General features: G+C 54.0%; 5 protein-coding genes across 5 annotated transcripts; 3 read left to right on the forward strand and 2 right to left on the reverse strand.

The window, feature by feature from the left end:
• Positions 1-121: 121 nt before the first annotated feature.
• ENH_00022200 (hypothetical protein) lies at positions 122-1,336 on the forward strand (the record flags this gene model as incomplete). The annotated part of the gene is given in 2 exon segments (XM_013579572.1): positions 122-601; positions 605-1,336. Coding segments are annotated over 2 exon segments (1,212 nt in total).
• An 898-nt stretch (positions 1,337-2,234) lies between these two features.
• ENH_00022210 (hypothetical protein, conserved) lies at positions 2,235-6,277 on the forward strand (the record flags this gene model as incomplete). Its single annotated transcript, XM_013579573.1, has 5 exons — positions 2,235-2,306; positions 2,582-2,911; positions 4,023-4,334; positions 4,875-5,503; positions 5,764-6,277. 5 exons carry the CDS (start codon positions 2,235-2,237, stop codon positions 6,275-6,277), a joined length of 1,857 nt encoding a protein of 618 aa, XP_013435027.1.
• Positions 6,278-7,452: 1,175 nt separating this feature from the next.
• ENH_00022220 (hypothetical protein, conserved) lies at positions 7,453-9,234 on the reverse strand (the record flags this gene model as incomplete). Its single annotated transcript, XM_013579574.1, has 1 exon — positions 7,453-9,234. One exon carries the CDS (start codon positions 9,232-9,234, stop codon positions 7,453-7,455), a length of 1,782 nt encoding a protein of 593 aa, XP_013435028.1.
• Positions 9,235-10,549: 1,315 nt separating this feature from the next.
• On the reverse strand, positions 10,550-12,025 carry ENH_00022230 (hypothetical protein, conserved; the record flags this gene model as incomplete). Its single annotated transcript, XM_013579575.1, has 2 exons — positions 10,550-10,741; positions 10,946-12,025. 2 exons carry the CDS (start codon positions 12,023-12,025, stop codon positions 10,550-10,552), a joined length of 1,272 nt encoding a protein of 423 aa, XP_013435029.1.
• An 814-nt stretch (positions 12,026-12,839) lies between these two features.
• Positions 12,840-16,948, forward strand: ENH_00022240 (hypothetical protein, conserved; the record flags this gene model as incomplete). Its single annotated transcript, XM_013579576.1, has 8 exons — positions 12,840-12,973; positions 13,447-13,586; positions 13,907-14,017; positions 14,226-14,390; positions 14,632-14,717; positions 15,213-15,488; positions 16,328-16,549; positions 16,922-16,948. The coding sequence occupies 8 exons, from the start codon at positions 12,840-12,842 to the stop codon at positions 16,946-16,948; spliced, it is 1,161 nt and encodes a 386-aa protein (XP_013435030.1).
• Between the last annotated feature and the right edge of the window lie 1,412 nt (positions 16,949-18,360).

Genomic DNA, 18,360 nt, shown 5'->3' on the forward strand with positions numbered 1-18,360 from the left:
GCTCTCCGCAGCAGCTGCAACGGCAGCGGCCGCAGCAGCCGAAGCACTAGCTGGGGCAACAGCAGCAGCAGCAGCAGCTCTCACAAGAAACGGCCTGGGGGCATCTGTCCAGTCATCGGGAATGAATCTTGGCTCTACACTAATGTCCGAATTGGTCTCGGAATCTTCATCTGCATTTATATTTTCATTTTCATTTTTATTTTCATTTTCACTTTCATTTTCATTTTCCTCTTCTGCAACAAGACGGCGAATTAGGCGGCTCATGGAGCCCCACAAGTCGTCGCTGCTTGCCTTCTGGGGCCCCTTCGAGGCAGCAGCAGCAGCTGCTGCTGCTGCAGCAGCAGCTTCTGCAGCAGCAGCAGCGCTGGCTGCTGCTGCTGCAACTTGCTGTTCTGTGCCCCCATGCTGCGCCTCTCTCCAAGCCGCCTCCCGCGCTGCTGCTGCTGCTTCTGCTGCTGCTGCTTTGGGGACAAAAGTGTCTGTTGCTGCGTCTAAGAAGCGCGAGGCTGCTGCTGCAGTCCACGGCGTGATCGCAGCAGCAGAAGCAGCAGCAGCGCCAGCTGCAGCAGGCCGCAGCTGCAGCAGCAAATCGCGAGGCACCTGAAAGGGAGACAGCGAAGACGGAGACCAAGTCTTGGGCCCCTCGTTCTGCAGCAGCCTGCTGCTCCACTCTCCCGCTAGTTCTTCAGTTTCTGCTGCTGCTGCTACTGCTGCTGCTGCTGCTAGCTCTCCTGCTGCTGAGCCTGCTGCTGCCGTGCCGCTTGCTGCTGCTGCTGATGCTGCTGCAGGCGGTGCTCCACCAGCTCCTGCAGCGGAACCGCCTGCAGGTTCGCCGGCAGCAGCAGCAGCAGCAGCCGGCGCAGCAGCAGCAGCAGCCGGTGCAGCAGCAGCTGCAGACTCATCGCTGCAGCAAGAAAAGCCCTTGGGCTTCCTAGCAGCTCCTGAGAAATGCCTCTTCGGGTGTACAGACAGTGAGCTTCCAATGTCCTTAGAGGGGCCCCACATGGGCACCTCTGGGGGGCCCCCTTGTTGGTCCCCCAGGGGGCCCCCCAAGGGGGTCCCCGGGGGCCCCCCCAGGGGGCCCCCCTGGGGCCCCCCAAGGGGGGCCCCCAGGGGGCCCCCCAGGGGGGCCCTGGAAACTAAGAAAGCCGCATGGGGCCCTCCTCCAGCACTCCTGGAGCTGCTGCTGCTGAGGCGCAAGCTAGAGGCTTCCCACAGCAGCAGCAGCAGCAGCAGCAGCAGGAGCAACCGCTGCAGCACCGGCAGCAGCAGCTGCTGCCGGCGAGGCCAAACGCCCATAAGCAGTCAAATAAACCGCGAGGCCCATCGCCTGTGAAGAGGCCCCATGCACTTGAAAGAGCAGGACACAGTGCCGCAAACCCTAGGGTTTAGGGTTTAGGGTTTGGGGTTCATGGTTTAGAGCTGATGCTAAAGGCCGAGTGCGCCTACTGGATCCCACAGCAACCGAAGGAAAACAAGGTGTAGGGTTTAGGGTTTAGGGTTTAGGGCTGGCCTAGTTTGAGAGCCGGGGATGCCCTTGCCGACGTGTTAAACCGCATCATGCACCCCGAACCTCAAATTTTAAACCCTAAACCCTAAACCCTAAACCCTAAACCCTCACCAGCAAACCTCTCGTTATCGACCAACGCTGCAGACCAGCTGATGTCTCGTCTTCGGCTGTAGCGCGCCTCGGCAAAACCGGGAGAGTTAAGGGAAAAAAGGAAAGAATTAAATTTTAAAATGATAAAAATTGCCGTCAGAGGTGATTTGAAGAAGCGGTGCTCTAAACCCTAAACCCTAAACCCTAAACCCTGGACCCTAATCTGACATCGGCGGATCCTTGAGCGCTCCGCAAGCCAGCCGCATCTTTGTCTCTCTAGACGATTTTTTCCTCTTGCTTTTCCTTTTCTTGACTTCCAATTTAACGCTTTATTCCCGACCCTAAACCCTAAACCCTAAATCCTAAACCCTGAACCTTAGTATATGGCGTTGCTTGAGCTCGCCGGTGTGCCGCTGTCTCGCCTCCGCTTTGCAGCAACGGCCCGAAACCCTAAAATCGAAACCCTAAACCCTAAACCCTTTTGTAACTATTCAAGTTTGATAGGGAACGCCAAGTTTATAGCTGCAGACCCTAGATCCGAGACCCTAAACCCTAGACTTGCTAGCCTCTATGCATTGAAGCTAAACCCTAAACCCTAAACCCTAAACCCTGGCTCGGGCCTGGAGCGACGAAGATGCACATTGTGTTCTTGGCTCTGGCCTTGTTTCTGAGCGGATACGAGACTCAGGCCTCAGAAGAGTACAAGGTAAGCTCTTGCTGCTGTTGCTGCTGCTGCTGTTGCTGCTGCTGCTGCTGCTCCTGCTGACGCGGTCTGCGTGCGTCCCGCAAACAAAGGGTTGTTGTGAAGGTGTTTAGGACTGCAGAAACATCTGCAACGCGCTCACTAGCCGCAGCAGCAGCAGAAGCAGCAGCAGCAGGAGCAGCGAAAGCAGCAGCAGCAGCGAAAGCAGCAGGAGCAGCAAGAGCAGCAGCAGCAGCAAACACAACACAGGTTTCTTATGTTTGTGTTCTTGGTCTCAGTTTCCTTCCTTCCGCCTTGTCCCCGACAAACAAAACCCCGGCTCAAGCGCGCCTGCTGCTGCAGCAGCAGCAGCAGCTGCTGCTGCTGCTGATTACGTCCGAAGCTGGACCTTCTACCAGCCGTATCTGTACCGGCTGCAGCCCTCTGCAGGGACGGCGGCGGACTCCCCAGCAGCAGCAGAAGCAGCAGCAGCAGCAGCAGCAGCAGCAGGCGACTGCGCCTTCGTGGCTCTCATACATGGGCGCGATATTATTACAAACTCGCGCTGGAAATGGACCTGGACTTGGCAGTGGGACTTTATCAAAAAGCAACTTGAAAAAGAAGCGAGGGTGGGCTGCTGCTGCTGCTGCTGCTGCTGCTGTCCTGTTGCTGGTGCTGCTGCTTTGGGTGCTACTGCTGCTGCTTTCTTGATGCTGTTGCTTCTGCTACGTCTGTTGCTGCTGCTGCTGCTCTTCTTGCTGTTGCTGCTGCCGCTATTCCCGGCTTATCGGCTTCTGCCGCTGCTGCTGCTGCTGCTGCTGCTGCTGCTACTGGCCCTGTCGCTTGCTGTGAAGCGCCTCGTGAGACTGGGGTGTATAGACACCATTGCAGTGCTGGCTCTTCCCAGTCCCACTTTTCGTGTTTCTCATTCTCCACTTTTATTTGAATTTCTTCTTTTATTTACTTGCAAGTTTCATTTCTTATATTTTCGTTTTCTTCCGGCCTTTTGTCCTTGCTGCTGTACATACAGCAGACTGACGCTCTTTAGTACTCATAATTCATCTTTTGCATGCAAAAGCAAACAGCCCCGCAGATGTGCTAAGAAATATAAATTCTGCACTTTTTAACTTCAACTTTATATTATATTTTATATTTATTTAAGTCTGCATGCGCTGCCTTAGTTCTGCGAGCTCGCCTCGGGCCGTTTTGCCCGCATGCATTTCCGCTTCTCACATTTATGCCTCAACTCGTTTGCCAGTGGTCCACTGGTCCTTTGGGCCTGCATGCAGGAGTGCGTGGTCCAGTGGTCCATGGCACATGCATGCAGGCACCGCTGTGGTCCACTGGTCTTTGGGGCTTGCATGCAGGGGCCAGTGGGGTCCACTGGTCCAGGGTGCATGCATGCAGAAGCCAGTGTGGTCCAGTGGTCCAGGGCGCATGCATGCAGGGGCCAAGGACCAGTGGACCCCACTGGAATTGCATGGCTTTTGCTGCGCAGTGCGCTGCGTGTCTTTTTATTTATCTGTGCCAGCTGTGCATGCAAAAGCCAGCACATGCGTGCATGCAAGCTTGCTGCTGCTGCTGCTGCTGCTGCTGCTGCTGTTGGTGGTTTTACTCTTTTGCGGGGGCAGTTGCTGCTGCCGCTGCTTTCGCTGCTGCCTTTTTGCCTTCGATACCGCTGCTGCTGCTGCTGCTGCTGCAATTGTCATTTGATTTGCTTTTTCCGGTTTATTGCTTCAGCATGACCGCGTGCTGCTGCTGACCCCACAGTCTTCCCAGCCCTCGGGGTGTCTGTACAGACAGATCCAGCAGGTGGCGCAAATCATCTACCGCGCTTTGTCGCTTAACACGGAGCCCGTATCAGAAGCAGCAGCAGCAGCAGCAGCAGCAGCAGATGACAGCGACCCTGCTGCAGCTCAGCCCCTGCTGCTGCAGGGCGCAGGATTTTTCAAAGGCTGCAAAAGAGTTCGGGTGTATCTACACGCTGCTTGTCACGGCTCCATTGTCGCCAGAGCAATCTTGGCCAAAGAAAGCTCCATCTGGGAAGGCCATGTCAGAACTGCTGCTGCTGCTGCTGCTGCTGCTGCTGCTGCTGCTGCTGTTTGTTTTAGCTGCAATTTCTGCTACTGTTGGCTGTGGTAGTGGTGATGGTGGTGCGGCTGCTGCTGCCACTGCTGCTCTTCGTGGAGCTGCTGCTGCTGCTGCGGCCGCCTTTGCTCTCACAGCTGGGCTCCCTGCTGCTGCCATTCCTGCCTCTGCTGCTGCTGCTGCTGCTATTTTGCTTGCTGTGCCTTGCTTATCTGCTGCTGCGGCTCTGCCGTTCTGGCTGCTGCTATCGCGACTGGTATTGCTGCTGCTGTTGTGCTCTATTCCTTGGTCGCTTTGCTGCGAACTGCTGCGTTGCTTCTGGCTGCTGCTGCTGCAGTTGCGAGTGCTGGCCTCTGCTGCAGCTTCTGCAGTGGCTGCAGTAGGCTCAGCCCTTCGGTTGCTGCTGTTGCTTCTGTTGCTGCTGCTGCTGCTCTGTATGAGGCCCGTTGGGTGCTTCTTGCGGGATGCTCATTGCTGCCGTTGTTGTCGCTGCTGCTGCTGCAGGGTCCCGCCGCTGCAGCAGCAGGTGCAGCAGCTGCGCTGGTGCAGCGCCTGTTGTCTTCTCCGTTTTTTGACTTGACTTCTTTCACTTTTGTCGTTCCTGCTCTCGCCGGGGTCCGGGAGAACCCGCGAATAACGCCGAAGGGAGCAGCAGCAGTTGCAGGGCCAGCAGCAGCAGCAGCAGCAGCAGCAATATCTGCAGCAGAAGCTGCGCTGCGCCTCTTAAGGCTGGACCCCCCCATTGCCACCATTCTCGTGTGGAGTGGAGGCAGCGGCCCGGTTTACTTACACCGAGACGCCGCTCGCCTTTTGTGTTCCTTAGCAGCAGCAGAGACACAAGACAGCAGCAGCAGCAGCAGCAGCAGCAGCAGAAGTGGCTCGTTGCTGCTGCAGTTCAAGCGACTGGCTGTTTTTGCCAACCTAGACGGCGACATGATTGTTTCTCCCCGCTGCGCTGCTGGCGTGAGTGACGCATTTCAGACTTCTGCTGCAGCAAAGGCTCTGCTGCAGCAGGCACAAGCAGCAGAAGCAACAGCAGCTAGAGCAGCTGCTGGAGCTGGCTTTGGAGCAGCGGGAACCCCGAAAGCCCTGCTGCCCCATAGGATTCCTGTAGAGCTGGCGCCGCTAAATCAGTACGTCTTCTGCTGCTGCTGCTGCTTCTCCTACTTTATCATTTTTTGTCACTACTGTTATTGCTGCCGTTTTGCTGCTGCTGCTGCTGCTGCTCGATTGGATCTCCCAAAGGAGCTGCTACGGCTGCTTACAAGAACAATAGAAGCATTGCTGCTAACAAGATAGGCGAATGAGCAGCGGGCGCATTACCCTGGTGCTGCGGTCGCCACATTTGCTGCATTCACCGCATTTGTTGTTGCTGCTGCTGCTGCTGCTGCAGGCGCGCTGCGATGCAGCCAATGCCGCCCGACGTGCAGGAGCTGCTGACCAAGAGGTACATCTGCTGGGACCCGCAGCCGCCGCGGCGGGAGCAGCAGGTCTACGAGCTGACGCTGAAGCTGCTGCAGCTGTGGGGCGTGAACAAGCAGCTGCAGCAGCAGCAGCAGCAGCAGCAACAGCTGCAGCAGCAGCAGCCGCCAGAAAGCTGGAGAAGGAAAGGAAGGGCACGGTGGTCGCTGGGATCGCTGGTCCCAGACTCGCACAGTGAGCAGCAGCAGCAACAGCAGCAGCAGCAGCAGCAGCAAATCCTTCGCTTTGTAGTGTACATACCCTCAGTGCGCAGCCGAAGGGCCGTAGCAAATCACCCCCACTTTCTGGCTTTTGGCTCCCGCAGCTGGATGCTGCCAGTTGTGACTCCACTGCTGCGCGCCGTTGCTGCTGCTGCTGCTGGCAGCAGCGAAGAGCTGCAGCAGCTCACGGTGATGGACGCAGACCAGAACTGGTGGCACCCCTAAGTATTTGAACGCCACATAGCGCCCGTAGCTGCTGCAGCAGCTGCAGCAGCAACTGCAGCAGCAGCTGCTGCTGCTGCAGCAGCGGCAGATGCATGTTCCAGTGGCAGCGGCTGCAAGTGCTGCAGTGGCTGCAAATGCTGCCGCTGCTACAAATGCTGCAGCCGCAGCAGCAGCATTTGCAGCAGCGGCAGCCGCATGTTCCAGCAGCAGCAGCTGCTGCTGCTGGAACATCCGTTGCAGGCAGCGCTGGTCTGCAGCAGTTGCACCAGAAGCACAAGCAGCAGCAGCAGACACACGAACAGCTGCGGCTGCAACAGGTGCAGCAGCAGCTGGCTCAGCAGCAGCAGTTGCAGCAGTAGCAGTAGCAACCGCAGCAGGCGCAGCAGCAACGAATGCTGCAGGAGCGGCTACCGGTACAGCAGCGCTATCAGCTGCAGCATGTGCCCCCTGCAGCTCGCTGCTTGCAGCAGCAGCAGCAGCAGCAGCACGCGAAGCTACTAACTCTACTTATGTCACGCACGGCTACTAAACCCCGGCTATTAACCCTAAACCCTAAACCCGAAGACTACGCTGTCACACCCCCTGTTCTTGTTGCTGCGGGTCAAATTGAACGACGCAGTAGCAGTGCTGCAGCAGCAATTGCTGCTGCAGCTGCTGCTATTGCTGCAGCATGCCCTGCTGCCTTCGTGGGAGGGCTGCTGCAGCCGCTGCATTGAGGGCCGCAGCAGCAGATACAGCAGCCCTTACTGCTGCCTGACTGGAGCCGTTATGCTTCCGGCTAAGCTGCAGCTCTTGCAGCATCAGCACCGGCAACTGCAGTAGCAGCTGCAGCAGCAATAGCTGCAGCAGTAGCTGCAGCAGCAGCTGCAGCAGCTGCTGCTGCAGCAGTAGCTGCAGCAGCAGCTGCAGCAGCAACAGCTGCAGCAGTAGCTGCAGCAGCAACTGCAGCAGCAACAGCTGCAGCAGTAGCTGCAGCAGCAGCTGCAGCAGCAACGGCTGCAGCAGTAGCTGCAGCAGCAGCTGTAGCAGCAGCTGCAGCAGTAGCTGCAGCAGTAGCTGCAGCAGCAGCTGCAGCAGCAACAGCTGCAGCAGTAGCTGCAGCAGCAGCTGCAGCAGCAGCTGCAGCTGCAGCAGCAGCTGGAGCAACAAGACCAGGTGCAGCAGCAGCACATCAACTACTGCTGCCGACACCTTTGTTCTGCTTCTTTGACAGGCATTGGTTCTTTTTGGTGGTGCTGCCTCTGCTGCTGCTGCTGCCTTTGCTGCTGCTGCCTTTGCTGCTGCTGCTGCTGCTGCTGCTGCTGCTGCTCCACGCTGTCCAGCAACCTAGTTATGCGCGGGTCACCTTCCTCCCCCTTCAGCACTTGCTGCAGCAGCCCGGGGTCCAGCAGGTCAATGCCTTCTGCTGCAGCAGCAGATTGCAGCGCCCCCACAAATCCGAAGAAGTCCGACAGCTCTTCTCCCAGCGCGCTGCTGCTGCTGCCCTCCTTGCTGCTGCTGCTGCTTTCTTTGCTGCTGCTGCTGCTCGTGTTCACGCCGCCTACTGGCGTCGAGCTCGCCGTCGCAGCTTGCTGCTGCTGCTGCGGCTGCTGCAGCGGCTTCGGCCGCTCCTGTGTGAGTGCGCCCGCCGAGGCAGCAGCAGGTGCAGCAGCAGCAGCAGCAGGAGTAGCAGCAGCAACTGCTGCTCTGGCTTCTGCTGCACTGAGCTGCTGCTGCACTTCTGGCGGGATGTCCCCTAGGTTGCAAGCCTCCTCCAGCAGCTGCTGAATCTCCAGGAGTTGTCCCCATGAGGCTGCTGTTGCTGCTGCAGACGACTCGCTCTGCTGCTGCTGCTGCTGCTGCTGCTGCTGCTGGTCGCACAAGAAGACAATGCGCCTGTAGACAGTCACTTGCTTCTCATAGGTCTTCAGCTCCTCGGGCGATAGGCCTGCAGCACGCTGCTTCTCCTGCTGCTGCTCCTGCTGCTGCTCCTGCTGCTGCTGCTGCTCTTGCTGCTTCCGCTGCATCTGCTGCTGCTGCTGCAGCCAAGGCTCGTACACCTGCAGCAGCTCCTTTACTGGGTCAGCTATTGTGCTTATGGAAAGATCATCACCTTTCAGCGCTTCCAGAGCTGCAGCAAAAGCATTGGGGCATGTTGCTGCTGTTGTTGTTGCTGCTGCTGCTGCTGCTTCTGCTGCCTTTGCAGCAGCACCTGAAGCGCTATCATCAGCAGCAGCAGCAGCAGCAGGAGCGTCTGCTGCAAGGGGAGGCCCCTTCTCGATTGCCCGCAGCACAGCGGCAAGGGTCTGCAGCAGATCCACGGGCCCGCCTGTGCCATCCTGTGGCTTTGCTGCTGTTGCTGCTGCTGCTGCTGCTGCTGGGGTGGTGCTCGCAGCAGCAGCAGCAGCCGACGGCACAGGGGGAGACTGCCGCAGCAGCTCCTGCTCCAGCTCCTTTACACAGAAGCTGAGAGAGTCACACTGCTTCTCTGCTGCTGCTGCTGCTGCTGCAGCCGCTGCTGCACCCTTTTCGGGAGTTGTTGCTGCATCCATTGCTGCAGCTGCTCGCGGCTCCAGCCTTCCATCTGCTGACGGCGCTGTAGTAGCAGCTGCTGTTGCTGCTACTGCTGCTGCTGCTGAAACACCTGCTGAATCTTTTGCTGCCTTAACAGCTGGCCCTGGCTGCTGCGGCTTCTCGTGCCGCTGCAGTGCGCCTTCTTGCTGCTGGAGCAGTTGTTGCTGCTGCACCAGCATCACCTGCTGCAGCAGCGGATCCTGCTGCAGCAGATGTGGAGAATCATCATGTCTTTGATGCTGCTGCTGCTGCTGGCAAGGGGGGAAGGAAAACGTCTCTAGGTCGTGCAGTGTTGATGCTATGAGACAGTCGAGATCTGTGCTGTTGCCGTAGCTGCTGCTGCTGTTGCTGCTGTTGCTGCTGCTGCTGCTGCTGACGATGCTGTTGCTTTTCAAGTACTCCATCGGTGCGAGGAGAAACTGAGAACAGCCTTTTAAGGCACAAGGCAGCGACCGCCAGCTGTAAACCCTAAACCCTTAACCCTAAACCCTGGGCTCTGTCTCGTCTACGGGAGAGCGCTCACAAACGCTAAACCCTAAACCCTAAACAGTAAGTTCTAAAGCCCAAAATTAAAAGAACATGATTTAACCGAAGACAAAAAGATGAACACCTCACTCGGACCGTAACTCCTAAACCCTAAACCCTAAACCCTAAACCCTAAATCGCATCGCTCGAACGTGGCGTGTACAGCATGCGCTACTGGGGCTGGGCTGCAGAATCAGCGTTTCGGGTTTAGGGTTTAGGGTTTAGTGTTTGAAATTACTACTAAAGTTTTATTTCGAGTTGAGAGGAGCTCATTGGTTATTTGTGTGCTGTAGCGGGGTAGCCTGCTGCTGCCTACCCGCGAGCCGCGAACCCTAAACCCTAAACCCTACAGCCCGAAGCCTAAGCGCTAAACACCAAACTCTAAGCCATAAACCCTAAACCCTAAACCCTCATAGCTCTCGGCAGCGACACGCAACGTGTGAACCCGAAACCCTAGCGCCTCGAGCTCCGGTCGTAGCGATCTAAACCCTAAACCCTGAAGTAGCTAGCCGCCAGCAGCTGTCGCTGCTGTTGCTGCTGCTGTTGCTGCGGCTGCTGCTGCTACTGTTGCTGCTGCTCCTAGAGAACAAAACCAGACTAACTGCCGCACCAGACGCCACGAGGCTGCAGCAAACCACTCTACCCTTGGCCATTGATTGGTACAAAAATTGCCTCTGCTGCTGCAGCAGCAGCTTCTGCTGCAGCAGCAGCAATTTGTTCTGCTGCAGCAGCAGCAAGTTCTTCTGCTGCAGCAGCAACAACTTCTTCTGTTGCCGTATTAGCAAGTTCCGCAGTAAGCTCTGCTGCTGTAACAGCAGCAGCAACGGCGAGCTCCGCTGCTGCAAGTCCTGCTGCTGCAGCAAGTCTCGCTTGCCGCGGCAGCAGCAACGACGCCACCAGGGACTAAAACGGAGTATTTGGTGCAACACGGAGAACAAAAGCTACCGCCCTATGAGCTGCTGCGGCAGCAGCTGCAGCAGCAGCTGCGGCAGCAGCAGCAGCAGCAGCTGCTGCTGCTGCAGGAGCCCGTGGGGCCGCTATAACTGCAGCCGCACGATGTGGCAGCAGCTGCTGCAGCAGCCGGCAGCAGCCGCTCTACCGCCAGCAAAGCACCACCAGCAGCAGCCGCAGCAGCAGCCGCAGCAGCAGCAGCAGCCGCAGCAGCAGCAGCAGCAGCAGCAGCAGCAGCAGCGTTTAGATGAGCTTCTTGGTCTCTGCGAGGTGGTGTTTAATCCAAGGCAGCAGCAGCACGAGGGCCTCAAACTCCTCCTGGTTCAGCAGCAGCACGAGCCTTTTGCTGCAGCAAAACCCTAAAGCTGCTTCTCGCTTTAAACCCCCCCCTGTGGTTCTGCTAAACACAAACAACTCCCGCCCCAGGGGGCCAAACTGCACGCAGCCACAAACCCTAAACCCTAAACCCTAAACCCTGAGCCCTGAACCCTGGAAAATAAACCCTAAACCCTAAACCCTAAACCCTGGACATTCGGCGTCCCAAGCCCAGCCGGCAGACGGGCTTGCAGCCAGCTTCTGCAAACCCTGAACCCTAAACCCTAAACCCTAAACCCTAAACCCTAAACCCTAAACCCTCACCCTGGAGTGTTCGTCGCCAATGCGGATTCTGGAGCGCGGAGGCCAGCCCTCGTAAGAAGACCAAGCTTCTGCTTTTGTCTTTTTGTTTTGCTGCTTTGCTGCAGCAGCAAAACGAGAAAGACAGACTTTTAAAGGTGCTTCTGCTGCTGCTGCTGCCATCGACGGGAAGCGCTCGTACACAGACAAACGGGCGCCACCTGCTGCTGCTGCTGCACCTGCTGCTGCTGCTGCTCCTGCAGCTGCTGCTGCTGCTGCTCCTGCAGCTACTGCTGCGTCTGCTGCTGCGTCTGCTGCTGCGTCTGCTGCTGCGTCTGCTGCTGCGTCTGCTGCGCCTCCTGCTGCTGCCCTTGAGGCTCCTGCCTCTGCAGGAGCCGCCGCACTTGCCGCTGCAGTCTCTAGTGCTGCTGCTGCTGCTGCTGCTGCTGCTGCTGCTGCTCGCTCTTGGGAAGCAGACGAATCTTCTGCTGCTGCTGCTTCTTCCTCTCTAACTGCAGCACCAGCAGCCGCTACTGTTTCTGCAGCAGGTGCTGCAGCAGCAGCAAACTGCTTTTTCTTCTTTAGCTTCTTTGGCGCCGCTATAGCTGCTGCCGCATTTTGCTGCTGCAGCCCCGATGCTCCTTTTCCTGCTGCTCGTTCTGCTGCTCTAGTTTCTGCTGCTGCTGCTGCTGCTTCAATTGCTGCACCTTCAGCTGCTTGTGTTGGCTGCTCTTGCAGCTGCTGCTGCTGCCGACCGTCCGAAGGAGTACCTCCTGCTTTTGCTGCTGCTGCTGCTGCAGTCGCCAGCTGCCTTAAACCCGCCAAGCTAGTAGCAACAGCAGTAACACTGGGAACACGTGCTGCTGCGGCAGCAGCAGCAGCAGCACCAGCAGCAGCAACTGGAGTCGCTGCGCGGCGCCACTGCTGCAGATCCTTACATCTTCTGCCTACACACCCTGGAGTGACGTGTAAATTTGCTGCTGATTCCTTCGCTGCTGCTGCTGCTGTTGCTGCTGCTGCTGCTCTGGTCGCCGCTGTGCAGCAGCAGCACAGGGGAGCCACAGTAGCAGCAGCACGCTGCAGCAGCAGATAGCCGTTGGTCATTGGCTAGGGCACAGATGACTCATTGCAGCTAAAATGCAGCAGCGACAAAAACGGGAAGGGTTTCAGAAACCCTAAACCCTCTTGTCCTTAACCCGCTGGGCAGACAACCGCGCTGCAGCGGCTGCTGCTGCTGCTGCTGCTGCTGCTGCTGTTGCTGCAGGTCGAGCGCAGCCTTAAAAATAGATATGACCTCTGGAAGAAATGTGTCTACGAAGGTTAAGAAGGGTTTAGGGTTTAGGGTCTAGGATTTAGGGTTTAGGGTTTTGGGGCTGAGACCTGGCGGGGCAGCCCCACCGATATGGTGGTTGGCTGCGAACCTTAAACGCTAAACCCTAAACCCTAAACCCTCTACCCTAAACCCTAATTTGAGATCTTTCCCTGAAGTGTAACAGCGGTGCTGTCGCTTCGGCTTTATGCTAAGGGGGGCAAAAGAAGGAGCAAACCCAACACTCCAAGCCCTAGATCCAAATTCTTAAACCCTAAACCCTAAACCCTAAACCGTAGGAACAAGGCTTCGCTTTCCCTGGCATCGCGCTTCATTTTTCCAGGCCTAGGGTGTAGGGTTTAGGGTTTGCGCTCCCGCGGCTGAGGGTTTTCGCAGTGCCTTCTTTCACCCCTGAACTCCTACGCCAAACCCTACACCCTAAACCCTAAACCCTAAACCCTTTTCGCGGGTTTAGGCGAGTCCGCGCCCTTGGTTCTTCTCTGTGGACTGCCCCGCGTGCCAGCTCCAACCTTGAAACCCTAAACCCCAAACCCCTGGCAGCGGTCCTCCAAACCCCAAACCCTAAACCCTAAACCCTCAGCCACCAAAATGCCGCCCGCCAAGAAGAAAGACGCCAAGAGCGAGAAGGGGCAGCAGAAAGCCCTCGAGAGGGAAAAGCAAAAAATAATAGAAGACAAAACATTCGGCTTGAAAAACAAGAACAAGTCCAAAGCTGTACAAAAGTAGGCTCTAGGGTTTAGGGTTTAGGGTTTAGGGTTTACGGTTTCGGGAGCGACGAGCGGTGCTTTGCTGCCAGCTTTTGTCGGCGGAAGCAGCTGCAGCGCAGGCAGCACCAGCAGCAGCAGCAACAGCTGCTGCTGCTGCTGCTGCAGCACCAGCAGCACAAACCCATCCCGGGCGCGGCTGTGTGTTGGCTGCTGCTGCTGAGTGCCACGCTGGTTCTGCTGCTTCTGCTGTTGCTGCTGCTGCCTGTGCTGCTGCTGCTGCTGCCCCTCCGTCCACTCCTCCTCCCCGTTCTCATGCAGTTCCTCTTGCTGCTGATCCTTCTCCCGCTGCTGCTGCACTTGCTGCTGCGGTCGCACTTGCCGCTGCTGCCGCCCTTGCTGCTGCTGCTGCACTTGCTGCTGCTGCACTTGCTGCTGCTGCTGCTGCTGGGGAATGCGTGGGGACTGGCTGTGGCTGGCTTTTGCTGCAGGTTCATAAAGTCGGTGCAGCAATCCGCCAAAGGCCCCCAAAAGGGCGGAGAGGCCCACGAGATTGCGAAGAAAAAAGAAGAGCAGCAGGCGAAAAAGGCCATGCTGCAGCAGCAAATGCTGCTGCAGGCGCTTTTCAAGGGTGAGGGTTTAGGGTTTAGCTGCACGCGCCGCAGCACGAGGGTTTAGGGTTTGCGCTTTTCGCGGCCTGAAGAGGCCTACAGCGAGCAGGGCGCCAAATTTAGGGTTTAGGGTTTAGGGTTTAGGGTTTAGGGTCTAGGGTTTAGGGTTTAGAGGGAAGAACGCAGCCTTCAGGCGCTCGCTGGGTCTCTTCGACGCTAGGCGGTTGCTTGCTGGGATCTGCTCTTTTCTAGGGTTTTGGGTCAAACGTTTCGGGTCGAGGGTTTAGGGTTTAGGGTTTAGGGTTTAGGGCTTAGGGTTTAGGGTTTAGGGTTTGCGCAGGCACTGAAAACGTGAAGAAGGCGGCGAGCGAGTCCAACGTGGGCACTTATGACCCGAAGGAGTCAAAGCAGGAGCAGAAGATAGACTTGTACATAGACCAGAGAGAACAAAGCAAGCCTAAACCCTAAACCCTAAACCCTAAACCCTAAACCCTAACCTCTAGGGAGTTCAGCTCTTCTCTTTGCCGTGCATTTCTGCGTACAGTTTGCTGCGGTTTTCCTTTTGGGTTTTACCTGTGGGGGGCCAGAGGGTGCAGAGCAGGGAAATCAAGGGTTTAGGGTTTAGGGTTTAGGGTTTAGGGTTTAGGGTTTGCGCGCAGCTGGCTGCAGCCGGTGGCCGGGGTCCAACGGGGAAGAGGCGGAGGGCGACACTTCGATTGTTTGCAAATTCTTTTTAGAAGCTGTTGAGAAAAAACAATATGGGTGGTTTTGGGTTTGTCCAAATGGAGGCGATTCTTGCAAGTACAGGCACTGCCTGCCGCAGGGTGGGCGAGGGTTTAGGGTTTAGGGTTTAGGGTTTAGGGGTTGGCTTGCTGACAGGCTCTGGGGAGTGCCCGCGGGCCGGGGCCCGCCATGAGGGGAGGGGATGAGGGATTTGCGTCTAGGGTTTAGGGTTTAGGGTTTAGAGTTTGGCTTAGCGTGCTTGGTGGACGGGGCAGAAGACGGCTCAGGGTTTAGGGTTTAGCGCTTAGGGTTTAGGGTTTAGGGTTTAGGGTTTGGGTTCAGGTTACGTGCTGAAGGGAGAAGAAGACTCTTCAGGTCCTGAAGAAGAAGAGCCAATAGAGGAAATAGAGGAAAAGGTCGAGAGAGAGGTGGGGCTTTAAACAGCAAGTAAATGCATTTATATTTATTTATTTATTTATTTATTTATAAATATTCTCAAGTAAGCAATTTCATTGTCTTTCAGTTTTTAACTATTTTAATTCGAACTTGAACGAAATGCAATAAATGAGGAGCTACACTTGTCTGTTTGAATGTGCTGCTCCTCTGTTTCCCAATATAATCCAATTATGCATTTACTAATAATGATTTAAAGTATAAAAATAAATATTTTCATCAAGAATTGCATTTACAATGCGGCTCTAGCAGCAGCAATAGCAGCAGCAACAGCAGCAGCAGTAGCAGCAGCAACAGCGGCAGCAGGGTTGTTTTAAGGTGCTTTTGTCTGCTTCGTGCGGCTTTCAAGAGCCATTTAAACGCCAGATGCCAATTAGAATAGTTGGAAATGTTAAAAGTAAACAATTAATGGTATTTAATGGATTTTAATGCAATTTATTTCTTCAAAATTTCTGCTTTTGATCCTGCAGCGCCAGGCACTGCCCCCAGGAGGCACCCCAGTAACTCCTGCCACTTTTGCTGCCTGGAAAAAGGCGAAGGAGGAGCGGCGGCTGGCGGCGCTGCGGGAGCAGCAGCAAAAGGAGGGCAAGCGCAGCAGCAGCAGCAGCAGCAGCAGCAGCAGCGGCGGCAAGGGGCAGCAGCTATCAGGAAAAGACCTCTTTTCATTTAACCCGGCGCTCTTCGTTGATGCTGAAGGCGCAGCAGACGAAAAGGATTATGAGGAAGATGAAGACTGGGCGGCGGAGGTTTGTTGGCATTTCTATTTAATTAATTAATTAGTTAATTAATTAAAATAAAGGCGATATTTTTTTGTTCGTTTAAAAGACCTGAGCTCTGTTGCTTCAGTTCGTTGGGGAGTCCTTGGCTCGTACCCGCGCTTCTGTCTTAGGCGAATCTGAACTGCCATTTTATCTTTGTGTTTATATGTATCAATCTTACTTTATTTGATCATTTTACATAACTATATTTTATTTGATTAATTTATCTTCGATAAATATGTTTCATTTGATATATTTGTATCCCATTTACTAGTGCGCATTTGCACTTGCTGGACTTGAATTATCAGTTCAATTAAATGCTATTAAAAGTGGACTCTTTCCAGATCCAAACCCTAAACCCTAAACCCTAAAGTTGTAGGGAAAAGGCTCGTTGTATATCCAAACCCTAAACCCTAAAGTTATAGGGAAGGGGCTCCTTGCATTTCCCCGTAAACCCTAAACCCTAAATCTTATGTAAAGGGCATTGTGCATATCCCAACCCTAAACCCTAGAAGCCTCAATTATACTTCTTTGTACAAGAAGAGAAATGGAACTTGAAATTTTAATTTCTCTTTACAACTGCTGCCAGAAGCTGAAGCTGAAGCAGCTCTTTTGGTCTTTTGTTTGAAACATTTTCAAATTTAAATAAATCTTCTTTCGTTTTCACTACTTCCAAATAAATTTGTTTCTTTGCCGTCCAAGTTGCCCACTGGATTTACCTATCCATTGATCTACTTGTTTATCCATTTATTCATTTATCATTATTATATATCTGTTTATTTATATTATCCATTTATTATTTATTTATTTATTTATTTATTCTTTAGAGAGAAAGAAACCAACAAGCACTCGACGAAGCAAATGCTGCAGCGCGGGCGGCGCTGCGCGAGGCCTCTGACAATGAGGGCGAGACTGACAAGAGAGAAGATGCAGCAGCAGCAGCAGCAGCAGGGAATGATAAGGGCAGCAGCAGCAGCAGTGGCAGCAGCAACGACAAGAAGGCGCCGCAGCCAATCAAGGCAGAGCTCTTCATGGACGATCTCGTTCCCGTGAGACACATGACACAGCTAGAAACATGGCTAGCTAGCCAGCTAGCTATCCAGCTAGGTATCCAGCTAGCTAGCTAGCTAGCTAACTAGATATGTACCAAACTAGCTAGCCAGCTACCTAGCTAGCGAGCTAGCTTGGCAGATAGACAGCTGGCTTGATAACTAAGCAGCTGGCTAGCTGGTTAGGCAGGTAGACAGCTGGCTGCCTCGTTAGCTGTCTAGCTCACAAGTTAGCTATATAGCTGGATAGCTAGCTGGCTAGCTTGCTGGGTAGGCAGCTGGCTAGCAGTTTGGCTAGTTAGCTGCTTCATCAGTTCAGTGGCTATTACTTGGCAAGCTAGCCATTCATGTGCGCGAGCTGTGGCTGTTCAGGAGGAGCTGGAGGCGCTTGATGACTGAGAGAGGGGTTGGAGCGGCGAGCTAGCTAGCTAGCTAGCTAGCTAGCTAGTTAGCCGGTTGGCAAAGGACGGAGGATTTTCTGGGGGAGCTGGAAGTGTCAACACACCGCCTGAAGCCCGCAGCTGCGGCGGCACTGATCAGGTGCTAGCTGGCTAGCTAGGTAGCCAGCTAGCTAGCTAGCCAGCTAGGCAGCTTAGGCAGCTTGCCAGCTAGCTAGCTAGCAATCTAGCTAGCCGACTGGCTAGCTAGCCAGCTCGGAAGCTTACCAGCTAGCTAGCTAACCGTCTAGCTAGCCAGCAAGCTAGGCAGCTAGCTTGCCAGCTAGCTCGTCGTCTGGGTGCCTGGCTAGCTGAGTCGAAAGCAGGCTAGCGAGGCAGCTAGCTAGCCAGACAGCTACGTAGCTAGCTAGCTAGCAGGCGGCTAGCCGGGCCAGTCGCCCGATGAAGTGAACTGGACAGAGTCTTTTAATGTTTCGCTAGAGAAAAGGAAAAAAGTGAAAAACGCGGGAAAAGGAAGTAAATAAAAAGAAGTAAAAAGTGAAAAGAGAAGAAAAGAATCAGGAGAGAGAAATAAGAAGTGAAAAGGATTGGCAAGTAAAAAGTCCGCGGAGCGGGATTGAAGAGTCGAGAGAGGAAATAAAGATTGAGAAGAGAAATAATGAAGATTAAACAGAAATGATAGAGACGAAAAGGATATAAAATAAATGACAGAGACATTATAAAGGTGAAAAAACGGAGAACAAAGACGAAAGAGATGCTAACGATGAAAAGAAGAAAATAAAGATGAAAATGAGAAAGTAAAAAAGAGATGGAGGAGAGAATCAAAAGAAATGGAAAAGGTGAAATAAAGAGGATAGAGTCAACGGAGAGGCAATGAAGATGAAAAAGAGATAACTGCGAATCAAAATGAAAGCAATAAAGATAAAAAAGACAATAAAGATGAATAGGAGAAAGCAAAAATGGGAGCAGACAATAAAAGCAAAAAAGATAATACAGAGGAAAAAACGCGAAGAAGCAAAAGTGCAAAGAGGAAACTTTCGGGGTCAGGAGGAAGGAAAAAAATAAAAAAGAGGAAAACACTTTCGGAGTTTTATTTTCTGATCTTGGCTTTTGAACGTTTTTTTCAATATTTCTTTTTTGGTTTTTTGATTATTTCTCTCTTGTTTCTATTATTATCTTTTCCTCCCTTTCTGGTATTTATTTCTTCCCCTCGGTTTTACTCCAATTCTCTCTTTTTGATTTTCGTTTTTATAATATTTAATTGTTCTTTCTCCCTTTTATTGTTGATTCCTTCCCATTCAATAATCTTTTGGTTTTGATTGTTTTCTTCTCCATATTCGTTTCTCCCATTTCAATCTTTTCCTCCCTTTTTGGCATTTATTTGTCCTTTTCGAGTATTTATTTCTCCCCTTT

Source organism: Eimeria necatrix, genomic scaffold (genome assembly GCF_000499385.1).
Source record: "Eimeria necatrix Houghton genomic scaffold, Enh_scaff178, whole genome shotgun sequence".
NCBI classification, from domain to species: Eukaryota; Apicomplexa; class Conoidasida; order Eucoccidiorida; family Eimeriidae; genus Eimeria; species Eimeria necatrix.